Source organism: Colobus angolensis, unplaced genomic scaffold (genome assembly GCF_000951035.1).
Source record: "Colobus angolensis palliatus isolate OR3802 unplaced genomic scaffold, Cang.pa_1.0 Scaffold253, whole genome shotgun sequence".
NCBI classification, from domain to species: Eukaryota; Metazoa; Chordata; class Mammalia; order Primates; family Cercopithecidae; genus Colobus; species Colobus angolensis.
The window spans coordinates 300,545-320,678 of NW_012115744.1; the positions used below are offsets into that span (position 1 = coordinate 300,545).

General features: G+C 55.4%; 1 protein-coding gene across 1 annotated transcript in view; it reads right to left on the minus strand.

Annotated features, from left to right (window-relative positions):
* CAMK2B (calcium/calmodulin-dependent protein kinase II beta) overlaps positions 1-20,134 on the minus strand; it is a 105,073-nt gene that overhangs the window by 57,785 nt on the left and 27,154 nt on the right. Inside the window, exon 2 of the mRNA XM_011946767.1 lies at positions 7,604-7,698. Coding sequence (XP_011802157.1) covers positions 7,604-7,698 — 95 coding nt within the window. The remainder of the gene's footprint in view (positions 1-7,603; positions 7,699-20,134) is intronic.

Genomic DNA, 20,134 nt, shown 5'->3' on the forward strand with positions numbered 1-20,134 from the left:
GGCTCCTGAGCCGGGGAGGAGGGAAAGGGGCGGGTCCCCAGGCTGGGAGGGGAGGGTCTCTGGGGTGGGAGGGGTGCTGCTGCCACAGGCGCATGCTCAGCTGCTCAGCTGTCCCTGCAATGCGGCGCCTCGTCCTCTATTAACCCAGTTCCACGGATTCTGCCGACCAGGCACTCATTATCCCCCTGAGCAGGGGTCTTTTTCTGTCTGTGAATTGTGCGGGAGCCACAAGAAAGCTGCAGTACTGGCTGTAGCAGGAAAGCCCGGGAGGCAGCCCCCGACCCACTGCACAAAGGGGTCCCAGGCAGGCAGGGTTCGGGCTGGGGAAGCGGGGGCGTGCAGGCTTCCCTGGGGTGCAGGCTCACCCCCAGCCCCAGTGACCACAGAGACCTCAAGATGGTCCCTATCCATCATGCCTTTGGGCAAGGAGTGTCCTCCCAAGACAGAAGGGTCCCTGGGGAGACCAGGTGCCCCAGAAAGGGAGCTGGGGTGAGCTGCACAGGCCTGCAGGCAGGAAGAGGACAGTGGTGATACTCATGTCCTCTCTGCAGGGTGAGCTTGGGGCCTGGGAGGTGAGCCCCACTTGTGAGGTCAGCCCCACCTGGGAGCCCCACGCTGGCCCAGCCCTCAGTCTGCCCCAGCTGGGTGAAATCTAGAGTCCTCCACACCCAGGCTCTGCTAACCACCAGCTAGGGGACCCTGTCTACCTCTCAGCTTCTGTGGGACTCAGCTCTCCCCTCCCTGTGAGAGGGGAGCCCATGCTGAGCTCAGAGGGTAGGAGGACGTGAGATAGCGTCGATGATGCCAGGCACACAGGAGCTCCACCTTGAGCTGAAGGGCCATTCTAGGGCAGGGACCCTGCACCAGGCTCTCCGCACTAACCAGGGTCACCCCGCTGCACTGCTTCCTCAGCGCGCTCCCCTCCACACAGGGCATCCAACAAGGCACAACAAAACTGCCCCCAGAAGAACAGCCGTTCAGCGTCGACAATGAGCAGCAGGGGCTGGGCAAGTGAGCAGGGGATGGGGGTGCAGGGGGCAGATAACAAGAAGACATGTTTTAAGACTTGTGTGCCTAATGATCTCTTTACCCCCAGCCAATTAATTTTCCTCTAACGGCTTTTGTTAACAGTAGTTTAATAATCTCTCGTTATTCAGTACATTCACCAACTTTGAAAGTCTCACAATCCTCTATTTAATTAAGTATTAAATATTAAAACATCGAACTGTTACAGCTTTAGCACCAGCTGGTGCAGTTCTGCAGTGTCCGCGTGGCCAAGTATTTTGGTAACTGGGGGCCTGAGTGCTTCTGGAGTGGCGTCCTCCTTCCTGGAGCTGCGTGCTACCAGCCGCTTCTCATCACCAGGAGCCTTGAAGGACCAAGGTGGCTGCGCTCGGGCCTGGACATGAGCGGGTGTGGGGACACAGCCCTCCTAGTGACTCTCAAGGAGTAAGTGAGGCCCCTCCACTGGCGCTAGACCCAAATCAGGGGTAAAATGCAGCCAAGGAGGCTGTTGGAGCCTCCCCCACAAGGCCCAAGGGCCCAAGATCCTTCTCCCCATCCAACCCTTGCTCTCTGGGTCCCCTCTCCATTCCCCACCTCCCTGAATAGCAGTGGGGAAGGCCATTTCGGGGAAGCCCCTGCCCCACCACGATGGGAAGGAGAAAGCCAGACACCCAGGCAGAGCCTGGGTTAGGAGGGGTGTTATGCTCTCCCATGTTTTCACAGGCTCTGGGCTGAGAGCCAGGAGGCCATCAGATGAACCAGCTGCATCTGCCCTCAAGGAGCACGTGGTCAGTTGAGAAACAGCCAGAGGCGCCTGCCATGGGGCCTGGGGAGTTCCAGGCCGGCTGCTGGGGGGAGGATCCAGGACAGCTTCATGGAGGAGGGGGCCCTGGGGCCTGCAGGTTGGGTGGGCCAGACAACACCAGAAAGCTACTGGGTATTCACGAGGGGTCCTCCGCAGCAGGACGCACAGGGTCTGGCCAGGAAGGGAGGCAGCAATGTGGAGAGGGATGGTCTCGGAGCCTTGCAACGTCCCTGTGAGGTAGACACTTTACAGCTGGGGAAACTGAGGTCTAGGATGACTGGGTAACCTGGCCATGGTCAGACAGCTGGGGGCCGTCAGGGTTGAAGCGGGGCATTCACCTGGAGGTGTGTGTTCCACAGTGAAGCTCTGGGGCTCCATCTAAGACCTCATCCCTCACCTCCCCGATTCCTCCTCAGCTAGGAAAGCCCAAAGGGCCTGGGAGGGTTGGGGAACCTCAGGTCCCTGCACGGGGAAGGCGGCCCAGGGCAGCAGAGGCCACAGGACAGGGTCCTCGGACTGAGGTGGGTGGTGAGCGCAGGATTCTGCCTGCGGAAGGGGGCCAGGAGGAAGTGCCAAGCGTCCTTCCCCTACGGTCTCAGCAGACCATCCAGTGCCGTCACCACCCACCCCGAGAGGCAGGCTGGGGGCAGGAAAGGGGACACCAAGGCAACACCCACAGCATCTGGGCAAGGCCAGCTCTGTCTGGGTCATTTTCTGGAGCCCCAGATTTCAACTCCAAGGGGATGAGTTTCCCTCAAAGCCGGGGCGGTGGGGCCATCTCCTTCATCAAGAGTTCTGAGGCTCTGCGGTGATCTAGGCTATGTGGCTACAGTGGGGCCCCTGGGGTGTGACCTGCACACCTCAGGGATGCTACCCAGGAGCGGGACTCAAGCACCAAGGGCAGACAACCCAATTGTGCAGGGGCTGTGTGACCCAAAGGTTCAATTCTGAGGAAACCTCTGAACCAGTAGAAACACAAACACAGGCTGCATGAGAGACAGTATCAAGGAATTACTGCCTGTTTTTCAGAATGATAAAGCTCCTGTGGCTGTTTTTGGAACCTTTTTCTGCTAGGGATGCATACTGAGATATTTATGCACTGAATGGTAAACGTCCCAGGATCTAGGGCCCAGATGGAACAAGACTGGCTAAGAATTGATAACTGATGAAGCTGGGTTCGTTCTATCATTTTCTCTGTATTTGGGAATGTTTGAAATTTTCCACCATAAAAAGTTAAACAGGAAACAAATGCCCAAGAATATGGAGGGTGAGGCTGTGCAGTCCTAGGCGGAGCCTGCCCTCTGGAGCCGCACATGGCTGGGCATCCTTGCCCCTGCCCAGAGAGGCATCCCGCGGGAAGGTCACAGCAGGGAGCTGGCTGCTGAGAATGCCAGGCAGTACCCCCTGGCTGGCTACCCCTTCCTCCCATCACCCCACCCAGCTTGCATCGAATGAGGAAACAGGCCAGGCATGCAGCTTGAGAGGCGCAAGCACCTGGGAGCAAGGCCTGTGATGAGGCGCAGGGCGTTCATGGCAATACAAAGCAGCTCAGCTCTGCAGTCTGTGTGGTCAGCAGGGTCTCCAGGGCATAGCCATCCTCTCACTCAGATTCCCGCTACCCTAAATCCTTCTGACTCATAGAGCACTTTGAGAATATAAATAGGGGGTGTGAGGTTAATTTAGAGGAGCTATGTAATTCCACAAAAACATACTCGGGTGGTTTTCTGCTTGACCCTAACAAACTCCTACTCATCCTTCAACGCCCATGCAACACAACTTTTGGAGTGACTTGCTCCAACCCTTCAGGACTGCCTCTCCTAGGCCCCACCCAGCACACAGTGTCGTCGCTGCTGGTTTCAGGCTGTATCTGCTCATCTCCGTGTCCTCAGTGTAAACCTGTTAGATGAGTGAGAGTCTACGCCTAGGGCGTGTCTAAAGGGGTTCCTCTCTCCTCCTCCTAAGGTCTCACACAATTGAGGAATGAAGCAGAATGTGTAGAGTGGCCAGGAAGCCCTGGGTCTGACATGCCCCATGGTCCCTGGCTGAGGAGAAGCAGGCAGGGACAAAGTGATCCCAAAGGAGAGGCTGGCAGCACGGTGCTGCCCAGCATTCAGGAGGGAGGGAAGGCCCCACGGGACTCAATCTGTGGAGAGAGGGCCCACACTGCACACATACGTCACCAGGCCACAGGGCATGAGGCGGTGCTGCCTCACATGTGTGGGCCTGGGAAGTGCATATCAAGGCTGCAGGTCTAGGTGGATAAGGCTTTGGAGGTCCCTGATAAGGAAGGGCCCAAGGTGGGTGGGGGTGGCCGCTGACCTTCAGGGACAGATGGAAAAGCAGGAGGGAGACAGCCAGCTATGGGTTCTGGTTTCCCAGGCTAATACATTTGCACAGCCTGTTAAAACACCAAGTTGACCGGCAAGCAACATTTTTGCCAAACTGAATTCACTGACAAATGTCACGGAGCCTCTCCCGAGTGTGGGGTCTCAGTGGGTCTGCCAGCGTCATCAGGAATTAACTAGAGCCAGAAAAGTAGCAGCCTTTGTTCAACAGAACATCGCACAGCAGTGGGAAGGGATCCATCCCACGGACACACGCCAGAACATCACCCCAGCACAAGGCAGGTCGCAGTGGCAGCACAACTCCACTTTCAGGCTCAGACACAAGCGGGTGAAACGCCCATGTGGCAAAACAACAGAGAAACGAGGCAGGGATGAGCATAAAATCAGGAGAGGGATGAGGGAGAGGGGGTGCCTGGGAGGCTCCAACGTGAGGTGTTTGAGGTTCCTGCTCTTCCTGGCTTAGGGATCCACCTTTGTGCTGGGTGATACTCCCCCCACCCCTCCAGAACATTTCACACTAGTGCCTCCACCAGTGCCAGCCACAGAACGTCAGGGAACACAGAAGCCTCCTGGGCTCCGTGCAGGGCACACAGCAAGCACGCGGGAGGCGCCGGCTTTAACATGATTGCTGTCATCGCAGGGTGGCCGTGCGACCTGCGCCGTGCTGACATCTCGGTTTCAAGCCTGCTAGAGAAAGGATGCACTGGGCAGTGCCAGGACTGAGGGTCCAGCGGGGCCACTGGACACGTGTGGGTCTTCATCCATTATGGGGCAGTCACGTGACATATGAGCTGCTCCCTGGGGCCAGGAGGACAGCAGGCTGTGGCCCACACTCGATCATCCCCATGCCTGGGCTCAAGCCAGCAGCAGTCACTGGGTGGTCATGGGGAAAATGTGGCCACCGCAGATGACCACACTGACCCACGACTCCCAGCGGCACAGGTTTGGAGGACAGCAGAGGCAGCTCGGATCCTGTGGTCCTGGTATGGCCGCCCATTCAGGGTCTGTGCACTCAGCAGACACCCCAGGACCCTGGCCAGGCCTCTTGGCATCAGCAGCTTTCTGCCCTCTGCTCCCGGCGACATCTGCCCCCAGCACCCCAATCACCCTTGGTCCCACCCATAATGACACAGTCAGGCTGGTGTCCCCTCTTGCCTCAACCACATGGCTCAGTATCTGGAGGCTTCCTGGACATCCCTCCTGAGTCTGGACTGAAATCCTGGCTACAGAGGTCACTCCCTCCTCCTCCCACCTGCTTGTCCAAACACCCCGGAGCTCATCGAAGCTGACCCTTGGAGCAAGTGGCCTTCACCTCCGCCCACTGCTCTCCCAGCCAGGGGCCACTTCCAGGACCCCCACCTCCCTCGCTCCAGGCCCCTGGGTTCCCTGACGCATCTTCCCAAGCAGGACCTGGGAGGACCTCTCATTCCCCCAGCTCAGCTTGGGCTGGTTCCAAACTAACTGCCAGAGGGCCAGACAGTCCCATTCCAGAGGCTCCATCATGTTCCACACATGCACCTACACATGCATGTGTGCATAGACACATGTGTGAACATGCATAGGTATGCTCACGCACACACAGACCTCCTCACACAGACCTCCTCTCCGTGGTGCCCTGTGACAGGCAGGGAGTGCCCAGGCCTCAGGGATGTCCCTCAGAGACCCACAGGAACTGGCCACAGGCACAACTGAGCACCGCCCACTTACGACCAGTTCTGTGTCTTGATCAAGAAAAAACAAGCTGACTGTCCTAGGTCCTGGAACACAGCCTGGCCCACCCACCCCACCACAGGCTGGGCCCTGCCCCAGCACACTCCTCAGTGTCCCTGCTGAAGCTTCTGCAGTGTCACCCTCCCATGGCCCCTCGTGGGCTGGGACACCCACAGGGGGACTGACCCAGCCCTGGGCACCCCCAAGCCCCTTCATGGCTCAGTGACAAGGAGGCAGATAAGGGCTGGGACAGGAGCAGGTCCTACTGCAGCCTAAAGGACCTCCCCACAACCTGGTGTCAGAGAATGCTCCCAAGAAGGGGAAACACTGATGGCCTAGTATACAGCAGTCGCTCAAACAACGCCGACACATCGCTCCACAAATCACACATGCCTGCCCCCACAGGTGGCTGGATCACTGTAAACTGCAGGCCACAGACAGTAGGCAGCTCTCCCACCAACCCAGAGGAGGCCCGTCTCTGCCCACATTAGGCCCTCAGCATCTGGCAGCCTGGCCAGATGGGTCAGGGCCTCTCCAGCTCCCAATTAGCTCAGATTTGTGCCTGGATGCTAATCAAGGCTGCTGGCAGTGCCCTGGGAGGGGAGGGGCTGAGAGCAGCAGACAGGGGCTTTGCTTGGTTCCCTCTACCAGGGCATCATCTGGCCGGTCCCTCTTCCATAGACCTGCACCATACGGGGCAGCGACATGGGGCTACCACCTGAGTGAGGCAGCCCACCCACCCCGCACCCACCTCCACAGCCTCACCTGGTGCTCTGGCACACCCCACCTTGGGGCTCCAGCAGGACCCCTGCGCGAGTCCCTCCCCACCGCCTCCTCAGATCTGTGCTCCAACCACAACAGCTGCCCCAGGATGCCTCTGCCCATCACCATCAGATTTGCTGTGTGCTGACTTTGGGTGTTGTTTGTCCTTGACCTGCCCCACAGGACAAGGACAGCACAAGGGCAGGGAGACCCCGTGAGGGCAGGAGCCTGTCTGCTCCATCACCATCTGCAGCACCCAGAGCTGACCATCGCCAGCAGGGCTCGGGAGGGACATCCACATGCCGAGGGTTACCTGGGGCCAGCACCACTCGAGGCCCTTCCTCGCACACACCCCGCATGTCTGAGAAGCCCTCCCAGGGCAGGCGGCAGTGCCCTGCCACTGTGTATAAGACTTGGGCTCTGTTAGTTAAGAAACTGCCGGGTCACCTCCCAGTTGGCCATGACGCCAGGACTCTGCTGTCAGAAAGCAGATGGCCAACCGCAGCACTGCCTGGTCACCCGAAACTTTGTCACTGAGCTCTCATTCGGCCCACAGCTCTCAGGGCAGATGACATCACCCAACCACCATGGCGGCCTGGCCACCTTGAACCTCTTGCCCTCCAGCTCTGGGGGCAGAGACCCCAGTACACTTGGGAAGGGGAGGTGAAGGGGGGCCCTGAGAACACCCTAACCAGAGCACAAAGGTGAATCCAGGGGTCTGAGGGTCCCTCAGCACCCCCACCAGCCCGGGCCCCACCAGGCCAGAGGTGCCCTCAAGTCCCCAACACTCCTGTGCCTCCCTGTGCCACAGCCTCCACTCCAGGAACCCACTGCATCTGTGCGTACAGTCACAGGCCAGGTGGGCCAAGTGCTGGCCAAGCCCGGGAGGAACCTGCTGCCCAGTCCACAGGGCACGGCCTCCAAAGCCCCTGCCCCAGCCTGACAGCAGCTGCGCAGGACACGCCCCATGCCCTACCTCTGGCTGATAGCTTCTTGGTGTTGATGATCTTGGCTGCATACTCATGGCCGGTGCAGAGCTTGACACAGCGTCGGACCACAGAGAAAGCCCCCCTGGGGAGGAAAATGGGGGAGCGAGAGACAGAGACAGAGACAGACAAGGAGAAAGAGAGAGAGTGGATTAATCTCCCCATAAACACTCCCCATTAAGCATTCAGCCATCAGCCCGGCCTCGGGTAGATGGCTGTGAGTCAGAAACTGTGAGGAAGTGGGTGCTCCTCACAAGCCACTCTCAGCTGGCCCCACTCAACACCAGCAGAACAGAGGCCGGCTTCCCGACGGCTGGCAGAGCCCTGGCAGATGGCACACCCTGGGGCGCTGTGCAGAGAAGGAGGATCGGTCAGGCCCTCCAGAGGGCGGCGGACAGGCCCTGTTCAGCTTCTTGTGACCCACAGGCCTGTATCCTTGTGGGTTGGCTGGACCAAGAGTCTACGTCCACAGCTCTCTCAGCAGGCATCCTCAGGGGCTCTGTACCACATCCATGAGGCCCTGCTGAGTCCTCCCCAGAGGGAAATGAAGCTGGCCTTGTCTGGAAGGCCCAGCTCCAGAGGGCAGTTATATTGGGATTTGGTGTGGTCGGACACGGAGACTCACGGAAAGTTTTGTAGGGAGGGAGGAACATCACATCGTTAAACTGCAAAGCTGGAGGAGAGGGTCCTGAGATCCTCCACTGTCCAGGTGTCATTGCAGAGGCCATGGAGGCCCAGGGTAGGGGCAAAAGGATATTCACGAACTGGCAGCCTGAGGGTAGGGAGAGGGGAGGAGGATGGGGGACAGAGGGAGCTGACCAGCACCAACCATGGTCCAGAGCCCAAGAGACATATGGAAGGAATCCGGTTAAGGCTGCTGAGGCCATCGAGAAGAGGCCCTGAACGTACCCCACAAAGCCTGGCCTGCGGAGGAGCTCCTGCCCCAGCTTCAGGGCGCCCTGAGGGAGTCAGTGCCACCCAATGGGAGCCACAGAGCCTATGAGGCAGGAGGGGAGGGGGCTGGTGCCCACCAGGAGGCACCGAAGAATCTGACTAGTCACCACGGTTGATTTAATTTGATTTCAGATTATTTTCTAAGAACAGCACATGTAAGTCAAGGGGCCTGGTCAAGAAATGTCACATGAAGGGTCTGAGTCCAGACAGAAGGGCCAGAGGATGCTCTCAGGCTGGCACTGGGAGAAAGAGGGGCTTGGAGAAAGCCCACCAGGCAGGCACCCACCAGTGCAAACCTGAGCATGCACAGCCCTCCTGTGTCTGCACCTGCAAAGTGCCCAGCCTCCCCGCTACAGGAACAGCCTCCCCTCCCAGACAGCTTCCTCGGCCTGCACAGCCTGAGATACCCACACGGGAGTGCAGGCCAAGGGCTCTGCATGGTGGAAGAGGAGCGTCTTACATACGAACACCGTTTTATCTACAGTCCTTTGTGGAAATAAATCTTTGTAAAAGAGTACTGTTCAATTCCTCAGAAAGATAAATAATTACACTAAATCTAATTGAACATTTTCTTAATGACTCAGGTCTTATGAGCAGTACTGTGCTTGGGCGGCCGCTGAGCTGCATCTTAGCTTTTTAAAGTAAACCCATGAACAGGGACAGGGGCTGCCTCAGGAGATGTGGGGGGAGACGCAGCGGGGGGAGGCGTGGCAGCGGGAGGCGTGGCGGGGGGAGATGACGCAGCGGGGGGGAGACGCCGCGGGGGCGCTCACTGTTCACTCCGCATTCTCTTGCTCTGCTTGATTTTTTCACCATGTGCATTGATTATGTTCTCAAAATGTTTTTAAAGAAAAATATAAAGAAAGAATTATTGTTTTTAACATATGACATTAACTTGGGAGACTGAGGTGAGGGCAAAGACCATGGGCTTTTTGCCTGGTCTGGCTTCAATCCCGGTTAGACAGGGTGACATAGCTCTCTGAGCCTCAGTTTCCCCATCCATATGACCAAGCAGAAGGGCTTTCTGGGGCCACTACTGTGTGGCTGTTTGCCAGACTTCTTGATCAGGAGAGGTGAGAGCTTCCCGAAACGAGTCCTGAGCTACCATCTGTCGCGCTCTGACCCCTAGAAGGCTCAGCGGCCTCCGTGGCCGCAGGGCTGACCTGGCAGGCCTCCACTGTGTGTTCTGGACCAGGCCCTGAAGGGAGCCGGGAGTCTGGGCCTCCCTGCGCTGGGACCCGATCACACACTGCAGGGCTGACCCTCAGTGGGAAGTTCAACACACTGCACATTTATGCCAAGTCGATGATGCCCATATGGCACCGCTGTGGTGAGCCCATCCCGGGAGCCGGGAGGAGACCCAAATGCAGCTTCCCACCAGCACAGCAGGCTCCCAGCTGCTGGCCAGACTCAGGTACAGGAACAGAGGGTGGCAAGCCACAGCTGTTCCCAGCACATGACATCCACGCACCATACCACCAAGAGTCTGGCAGCAGGTGGGTGGGTCTAGGGATTCCTCCAGTTGGTCCCTCTCCCCTCCCTGGGTCAGGCAGCCCCTTTCTCCTCTGCAGAAGGCTCCAGAGCCACCCCTGCATCATTGGCCTGGGCCGGAGCAGTCAGCAATCGGTGAAGGCGGGGCAGGGAACACAGGTAAGACTGCCAGAGCCAGGGGGCGGAGGCCAGGCAGCCCACAGAGGAAGGAGGAAGGCATGGCTGGGGGGCTTCGGGATGAGTGTAGGGTGGGAGCACCAGGCTGCACAGTTGCAGTGACATAGGAGGTGGCAGGCACAGTGCCAGGCACCCGGCAGACACTCGTAGAAAGGGCCCAGGGGTGTAGGGCCCGGGGGTGAGGAAGGCCCCGCTCTTGGACACAGGCCTGCAGGTGGGGTGGAGGCACCCTCAAGAAGAGAGGACAGGGTCCCCTTTCCCAGGGACTCGGATGCCCCTAGAGGGAGAATGTGGCCAGCTGGGGGAAGAGCAGGAGGGCCGGCTCCCAAAGACACCACTGCCCCCTCCTCCCTGCTCCTGGGCTCTGCCTCTCCCACACCTTCTGTCCCTCACTGCAGCCCCAGACCTTCTCTGAGCCCCAATGTCAACGCCGCCCCCAATCTCTCCCTCTCCTCTCTCCTCTGGGGGACTTAAGGAGTGCATGCTTAAGTCTCCCACCCCAGTCATTTGCCTGCTTCACCCACCACTTCTCCTAAAGAGCACCCTGAAAGGGGCTCCTCCCCATAATGGCTGTCCACTCGCACCCATCCTGCCATCTCCCCAGGGGACTTGGGCTGGCAGCTGCAGATCCACCTCTGCCTCCTCCCCTTCCTGGTGGTTCTGCCACTTGCCAGACAGCAATCTGTCACAGGAAGCCCCCTTGCTAGTGTCAGCCCTCTTGAGAAGCGGCCACAAACACGTTTAGCATGAGCCATGCAGGCCACGGCTGGGGCCCCAACATCTCTGGCTTCCCCCAGAGCAAAGAAGCCAGCACCATCACCATCCTCCCTTGCGACCCAGTGCTTGCCCGCCGGAGTTTATAAACATTGAGAGACAACACTGACAAAGAGCCTAGATCTGCATCGTAAGCCTGTCCCTGCTACCAAGGGCAAACTCCTATGTGTCCTTCAAGATACAATGCAAACAGCTGCCCCCTTTCCCAGCTCGCACAGAAAGTCAGCTTGGTCTTTAGATATTGCACCTCGCATGTTCCTTAGGTTAGTTTACTTAATTATTTACCTGTTCACTTTTGCCACTCCCCCTTCCAGTGGCTCTCTATGGGCAGAGTGCCCTATACTCTGGACCTAGGTATCAGGCACAGTGCCTAGGCTGTGATATAGGAGCAAGAACTGACCTGCAAGCAATACAGTGGGCTGTGGAGCGTGGAGCTGCTGGGCCTCAGGGCTTGTCCAGCCCAGCAGTACAGGAAGAGCCGCCCCTAGAGTGTCCCAGCAGGAGGGGAGACCCACCAAGGTTTCCAGGGCCTGTGGGTAGATGGGTCTGTGCTACAATGAGGCCATAAAGCCCTGGTCAGAACCAGGGGCTACCCCAAGTAAATAAGGCCTGGAGCTTAGGCTCCCTACCTCCCCACCAGCGCACAGACAGGCTCGAAACCCCATCTTCTTGTTTGGAAGCACGGGCAGGCCTAGCAGGTGGCAGCATGGTCCTCAGGCTCAGCAAAAAACACCTTGGATGGCACTGCAGGTGCACAGACTGACCACACGCCTGCCCCTGGGGTGTGGCCCGCCCCAGGCAGCTGCAAGGGCACAGTGGGTTGGGGCAAAGGCAGGAAGTAGCTGGAAGAGGTGCTCCTATGGGATCCCAGGTCGATGTTCCTGTGGGCTGTGAACTGCATCTGAACATCAAGGTTGCCTGCATGACGGCCTGCGTGGGACGAATGCTACTGAGCCAGGCTGAAAGCAATTTTGAATAACCTATTCAGATCATGAGGCCCCCGGGCACCTAGCATATTATGGTGCTTTTAAAATCAAATAAAGCTAATTAAAACAAAAAAACACTCTTTGAGTCCTTGCTTTGTGGAAGGCTCTGAACGCTGTCTCATTTACAGTGGGATCAACAGTACCAGGGTAACCTGTCCTGAAAGAGAAGGGGAAGAATGGTGAGAATGGAGCCCCAGAACTACATGGCCTGTTTCTATGACTGCACCTGCTCAGGCACCTCCTTTATTGCAGGGGGGCTCAGCCTCCTCACGTGATAATAGGGTGAAGGCCACCTGCGAGGAGAGGTGCTGAGTGTAGCTGCCCTGACTGCAGCCACCCAGGGCAGTCGGTGTTTCATGGGCATCCTGTGGGCTCCCGGGGCTTCATGGGCAGAGGCGGCAGGAAGCGTCATTGTCTGCAGGATGGCCCATCCGCCTCTGTCTCCTCCTCACATCCAGTCTATGGCTTCTCTGGCTCCACAACAGACTGCTGGTCCAGGCCCTGGCTTTCCCAACTGTGAGCTGTCCCCCCACCCCCATGCCTGCCTCTTCCCTCCAGTCCCCACTTGAAACCGGCCACCTGTTGCTGACTATCCATGGCTCCCACCAACCCCCACGGAGCTCCCCACTGCAGGTGGCTCTGTGGCCTGCCCTGCTCTCCACTAGGAGCTGGTCGCACTGCGGCCCTCCCCAGCTTCCTACGCCTCTCCCCGGCGAGCTGGGAGGAGGTGTGTCCCTGAGCAGCATGGCTGGAGTTCGTGTGAGGGCCCAGAGAGCAGGAAGGTGCTGGGTCTCACTCGCCTTGCCCCCAGCAGGACCACACAACAGCCCCTCTAGGGCCCTCTCATGCCTCACCTTCACTGGTGAAGAGTGGGGGTTACCATGATTACCGGCTCTTGGGGTGCCAGCCAAGAAACTTGGTAATGACACCAGGGAGGGAAGGTTGGACCCTGGGTCCCCACCGCCTATCCCGTGTGGTCACACAGACCTTGCTCAGGCGCCCTCCCCAGCCACCTCACAAGGGCTGGTGAATTCCATCAGTAATACAGCAGTGATTGTCCCCCTACACAGAATGAGGTGACACATGTACCAGCCACAACACAGTATCCGGCAACCAGAAAGAGCTGGCGGTGTGATTTTGCTCTCAGGATGGCATGGGCGGGGACCCGGGCTCTTGAGGCTGCCTTGTGCATGTGATCCCCACGACAGGCTGCTGAGCTCCCGCAGGGCAGCGCTGGGCCACACAGGATCAAAGCGGCCTCCGCGTTAGCCCACTCAGCACTTGGATTCTGTTCCCTTAGAGGAAATTTCGGAGGCAGCAGCTTCTCTCCCTGTTCCTCTCTCTGCCTCCCGCAGCCCATGTCCACAGCGTCCAGTTTCCTCCCCGAGCACTGGGGCCTGTGCCACCCGAGCCAGGGCTGCCTGCCTCAACCCTGAGCCTCGCAGGTTGGCTGCAGTTCACAGGCGTGTGCACACACACGCGTGCACTCTCCTCACTCAGACGTTGTAGAATGGGCTGGAAATGTCTCTCGGATTCCCAACAACAGTGACAGCCAAGGGCCATGGGACCCCTTTGATCTACAGCAAGGCCACACGCAATCCCAGGACGTTCTTAAATTTTAGAATTTTAGAAAGAAGCTAAGGAGCCTTGAGTAAAAGCAAAAGATCCAAGTCTGGCTGACCTGTTTTGTAAATCGAAATTTCCCATCCAGGTTTTGCGTGTGATGCTCCCCACGTGGGCCAGGCACTGTCTCCGTAGTAACAAGCACAGCTCCCTCCCCCCGCAGGTCCTCCAGAGCAGGTCCTTCTGGAAGAGTCTGGGCCAGCCACAGAAGCACTCTCAGGCCGACAGCTTTATTTCCTGCTGTATATTAATAAATGGTTGTTCTGAAACCAGCCTCAGGCCACCTACATCCTTTCTTGCCTGGCTGGCCGCAGGTGGGCTCCATGAGGAGGCCTGGGCTAGGGGTGGGGGACACCCAGAAGGCACAAGTCCACTGACCTCACGCGGACCTTCGTGTTTTTCTTGTATGGGTGAAACTAAATCAAATTGGTATTTATTTGTGTGTCGGCTTAAAAACACAGTTCCTACCTTTGATTAAAATGAGCTCTTGGGAGTGCCAGAGGGGGAGGTCCTTTTATATTCTCATCTTGACCTAAGCAATTTGGTGGAAACAGTAACTTTTATATGGAACAGAGCGCTGAGGTTGTTGTGGGCTTTTTCTTTTGTGTATTTTTCTGCTTATGATAATACAAAAACATAACTCACGTTCACAGTAGATGGAATGTATGTTTGTATTATTGTTATGTTTATGATGTTTGCTATGGAGTAAACAAGAGGGTCTACAGAACGCGTTGACGTCGCCTCCATAACCCACAACACGGTCAGTAGGGCCCCACCGATGTTTGTATGTGTGCAAGTGTGCAGCTCTGCACCATGGGGAGGTGTCTTCTTACACAGTTAGGGGGCTCTTGCTGCCACTTTCCACTTTGTCCCCTCACTATGTCCCCCGCACTGTTAATGAAGCCTCAACAGCATGATCTGACAGTTGCATACTTCTTTGCTCGTGGATATCGTCCTGTGGATGCCTGCACAGTATTTACCCATCCCCAGCCTCTCTGGCCCTGGGGTTTGGGCAAGGGAGGACAGTGTTTGGGCTCCTGAGGAGTTTCGGACAAGCATGTGCCCCGGCAGGCAGGAGCTGGGGTCCCCAGGCCCAGAGCAACAGCCCACAGGGAGGCGGGTGGGCATTCCTCCCTGCAACTGGCAGGATGTTCCCCAGGCAGGTGCAATCCGAGCCCCCCCGGGCTGTGTTGTCCACTCTGCTCAGGGCCCAGGCATCCTGGGTTCTAAAAACTAGGTCTGAGGTGACCCTACTGGAGACAAGCAGCTGGACACACTCATTTCTGCTTGTGAGACCCAAACTCGCTGTGGCCTGGGCCGGCACCCAGGCACGTGCCTTATCAGCATGGGAGTTCCTATTTTGTATTTGACTTTTGTATTTAACATGACTTCACACACGAGTCCTACATCTTGACCGAGATCACATACTCACTCACTTACAGGAAACAACATTCCCTCAAGTTGACACACCACTGATCGCTGGGTGCTTCGTCGATTAGCGAGCGTTTAGGAGGTCTCTAACTTCCCTTCTCAAAAATGGCCTGCCATGACTGTTTCAGTTATTTCAGTAGCGTTCACTTCCAAAAGCACAATTCACGTCGGCAGCAATGGAAAATCATTCTTCCAAACTTGGAATCTGGGTAGCTCATACAGCCCCAGAGAGAGTTCCCAAAGCTCCTTCCTGCTTTGGCCCAAGGGCTCCCCACCGCCAGCTTCGGAGCCCAACGAGAGCTAAAGTCCTAACTTATCCATGCTTTATGAGTCTGCTCGGGCTGCTGCAACAAAGTACCACCAACCAAGCGGTTTAAACAACAGATATATATTTTCTTACAGTTCTGGTGGCCAGAAGGCAGAGATTAGGGCTGGTTCCTTCCTAGGGCTGGGGGGAGAATCTGTTCCTTACCTCTCTCCTTGGATTCCGGTGCTGCCTGCAATTCTTGGTGCTCGTTGGCTTCTAGATGCGTCACCCCAATCTCTGCCTTCACAGTTACACGGTATTCTCTCTGCGTGTGTCTCTGTGTCCAAGAACACCCGTTTATAAGAATGCCAGTCATATCTCCAATATGACCTCATCCTAACTTGACTAATTACATCTGCTACTATCCTATTTCCAAATACAGTCACATTTTGAGGACTGGGCTTCCACATACATGAATTCTGGGGGATGCATTTCAGCCCAGGATGCAAGCTGAGCCAGGTCTGCCTTGTGGAATCTGCCACTGTGTGCAGCTACAGCCCGCAAACACTTCCCAAATCACGCCCCTCAAACATAAGCTTCATAGGACATTAACAGATGCTAGGTGTAAAAGGGGTTCTGTGAGAAAAGGAGTTTGGGAACCAACAGGTTAGACAGTGCTTCCTTCCTTCCTTTCTTTAACTGCAGGACTTCTCAGGGCCTTTAATGGGATCATCTGTACTGTGAATCTCCAAGAAGGGGGTATGAGGTTCATCCTTTTCTTAACCTATTTGACCACAGAAATCTTTATTCAAAAAGGCTCTGGAGGGCCAGGAGTGGAAGGAGAAGTAACTTCTATTCTTAGGACTCAACACTGGCCCGTTTCTGAAACCCTGTGTGATCCACTGAAGCCACAACAGATACTTCTGATGAAATGAACACATTAACAAAGAAACACATGGCAAGAGCCGGGCAGAAACCTCTCCTGTCCATCCACCTGATGTCCATAGGCTCATCCAAGGAACACCCAAACTTGATGGCTCCACCCCACAGCAGCAGCCACTGCGCCCTGGGGTCTCTGTGGGTGCATCTCAGAACGAGAAAACTCCAGCAGAACTCTCTGCTCTCTGCTCCTCTCAGCAGAGTGGTGTGGCTGCCCCTCTCGGCTTCCTGGGGATCAGGCGCCCCTCCCATCAGAGCCCCTCTCTCAGGGGCCGGGCCCTTCCCACCCACCTGTGCAGGAAGCCACTTGCTTCGGTGCTTCAAAGTCTCAAACCTGCCAGGTCCCTGGTCACCGTTCTGCTAAATTTCCTCCCAGATACTGAATGCCGGCTCATCTTCTGGTCAAGCCAGGAAAGTATATTCAGAGACACCATTTTCTTCACATTTTTGACAATGCTGTGAGCAGAGCACAGGCCATTTCTTAACCAAATAAGCTCATGATAAAATCCCCCATATGCCCTGGTGAGGTTCACAGGTGAATGGTGATGCATGGGAGCGCTTCCACATTTTCACATGGGTCAACGTGGTGGTCGTCACTTCCAGACAGCCAGATCGAGTCTGTACAGGTTTTCCTCCCGTATGTTGACAATCCTGTATAGCAGTGGTCCCCAGCCTTTCTGGCACCAGGCACTGGTTTTATGGAAGGCAATTTTCCCACAGACTGGGGCGGGGGCTAGGGGAAAATAGTTTGAATAGAATGAAACTGTTCCACCTCACATCATCAGGCATTAGTTAGATTCTTTTAAGGAGCGCGCGACCTAGATCCCTCGCTTGCGCAGTTCACAATAGGGCTCGTGCTCCTATGAGAATCTAACACCGCCGCCGATCTGACAGGAGGCGGAGCTCAGGCCCTGATGCTGGCTTGCCCACGGCACATCTCCTGCTGTGCAGCCCAGTTCCTGGTCCGTGTACTGGTCCCAGTACTGGGCTGCGGCCTGACGGTACCCGGCTGTATAGGATAGGAGAACAGTGTGATTTTTGACTTGTTTCTGTGACACTGTCTTCAATTTCGGCCTCAGGGGCCTCATGTCTCATACTGCCCAGACCCACTGCCAGGATCTGCTACAGCCAGGACCCTCTGGGTCATCCTGGAGAGCTCAAGGCAAGAAAGCCAATGACAGCAAGGCAGTGGGCAGCAATCTGCAGTTGGGTGAGGTCCGACTGGCTCTCAAGGCTCCACACATCCCCAGAAAGCTAATTCTCCCTCTTCCCACCCAGCACCCCGCACGCTTGGCTGACCCCTCTCCAAGGAAGGAAACCCCCAGTCTCTGCCTCTCTTCTTGGGTCCTCCTGCTCTCACCAAAGTCCCCAACCCCAAGGGACCACATCAGATGCCCCTGTCTGTGTATCACAGGGCCGACGGAAGGGGTGCAACAAGAGGCAGGACAAGGGCACAGGCATCCTGGGATGCATGCTGTTGATGTGATGGGTGGCCTGAGACATGGCACGCACAGGTAGCAAAAGGGCTATGGAACAGACAGTTGGTCCCCAGGCACTGATTGCTCCCTCTCTGTCCCGGCGACCAGCCCAGGACAGGCATGCAGAAGGCACTGGGCAGTGTTTGCCCAGGGATGGTGGGAACGCTGGGGCTTGGCTGCATGTGCCCTGGGATTGATTGGCAATGTCTGCACTGAGCACCAGAAGGGGACCACGGATGCACATCATGAGATCTCTATGTGTAATTTAGAAAGATCTATGAGTCAACAGACTACCTCCTGGCCCTGGATCAGTCCCTCCTGATTTGTATAAGTGTCATCTCCTGGCCCTCTGCTCCTCATCTCCCCAAGTGCACCCAGGCCAGCACCCTCACCACCTTGGTACCCTGCCCATGGCTTGGCCATATATAGGCTGGTGTATGTTTGTATGACAATTCTATGGGGGTGCTGGCCTCTCTAAGACCAAACAGGACCCTCCCAGGACACTATGGCAGTGCACCCACCCCTCCCAACAAAAGGTCAGCTAGGTCCCAGGGAACAGCAGAATCAGATACAGATGGAGATTGGCAGATGCTGTTGGTGTATCCTTCCCAGCAGGCGCTGCACTTTCTGTCCCACCTGGGATGCGGAAAGTCAAGGGAAGACAATCAGGGCCCACAATTCTGGACTCAGAAAAGCCAAGGGGAGATTAGAACAATGGGAGGTTTGAATCAGGAAGACCTGGGGTGAATTCTGGACTTATAACTTAGTGCTGGTCTGCAAAATGGGTTTGATGATACATATTACACAGGGTTGATGTATTAGAATAACAGGTGTCTACCTCAAATGACACTGAAAAATAACTTCTGGGTAGATTTTTTTAAAATACCTAAATGTAAACAAACAAACAACAACAAAAAAAACCCCTAAAAAATGTAAAAAGCAAAGCTTAAAACATTGGTCTAGCATGTGAGAAGCCTGGAAGTCATCACTCCCGTTCTTACAGACAAAAAGCTAAACAAACTGAAAATCAACAACTCTTCTTAGATCCATCAGAGAACTGAGGTTGCAGGAAAACTGCTGCCTCCAAAATTGGCAGATAGAGAGAATTACAACTTACCATCACTTCTCAGCCTTTCTTCAAAATCAAGTGTGAAGAATCACAACTTACCAGAGCAGAAACCTCCATGGAACCAGTACTGGGGCAGGAAAACCTAAACTGTAATTGCCGAATTGCTAAATGCTCAGTGTGGACAAGTCTGAGAATTCCAGGGTGTGCAGTCTTAGCAGGGCGCACCCACACTTTTGTAAGTTCTACCTCCAGGAGCCCTACCAGGTTCTCACAGCAAAGACTGCAGGAAAACTCCCCAGGGCTTCTGGCAGGGGGAGAAGAAAAGTATTCATTTTGAAATATGCCAGAGCGTTCTGTTCTTCTTAACAAAGCCTGCCCTCAGGAGAAATTATCTTACTACAGTCCAACCTGCTGGGGCTTTATCAGAGCCAAACCTACCTTGGGGAAGGGAAATACCCAACTCCAGCCCCCTCCGGCCACCCTGTAGTACATAAGCCAGTGGAAGGGAGAGACTGAGAAGCACTTGTGAAGGTCACAGCACAGGGGCAGGCACAGGCTGACTAAAATACTGAGGCCTAATTATAGGAGTACAGAATGCTTCCTTTCCCCCAACATCCTGCTGTCACATTACTGAAGGCCTGTTCACCACATCCCTTTTACCCAGTACATCATGTCCAGCTTTCAATAAAAAACTACAAGGCATATAAAAAGCCAGAAAAAATAGTCTGAAGATAACAGAGCATGCACCAGAACCAAAGCTTTCGGGAACTATCAAACCAGAAATTTAAAACAACTGTAATTCCCATGCTAAAGGCTCTAATGGGAGAAGTGGACAACATACAAGAACAGGTGGGTGATATAAGTAAAGAGATGGAAGTTAAAATGCTAGAAATCAAAAATGCTGTAACAGAAATAAAGAATTCTTTGATGCAGACTAGACACAGCTAAAGAACCAATCAGTGAGTTTGAAAACGTATCAATAGGAACTTCTAAAACTAAAATGCAAAGACAAAAACAGAATGAAAAAGATAAAACAAAATAATCCAAGAACTATGGAAAAATTACAAAAGATACAAATGCATGCAATGGAAATATCAGAAGGAGAAGAAAGGGGAAAAGCAGAATAAATATTTGAAGTAATGTTGACTGAGGCTTTCCAAAATTGAAGCCAGGCACCAAACCACAAATCCAGGATGCTCAGAGAATTCCTAGCAGAAGAAATACCCCAAAGTGTACATCTGGTCGTATCATATCAAACTGCAGAAAATCAAAGAGAACATCTTGAAATAACCCAGAAGCGGCCGGGCGCGGTGGCTCATGCCTGTAATCCCAGCACTCTGGGAGGCCGAGGC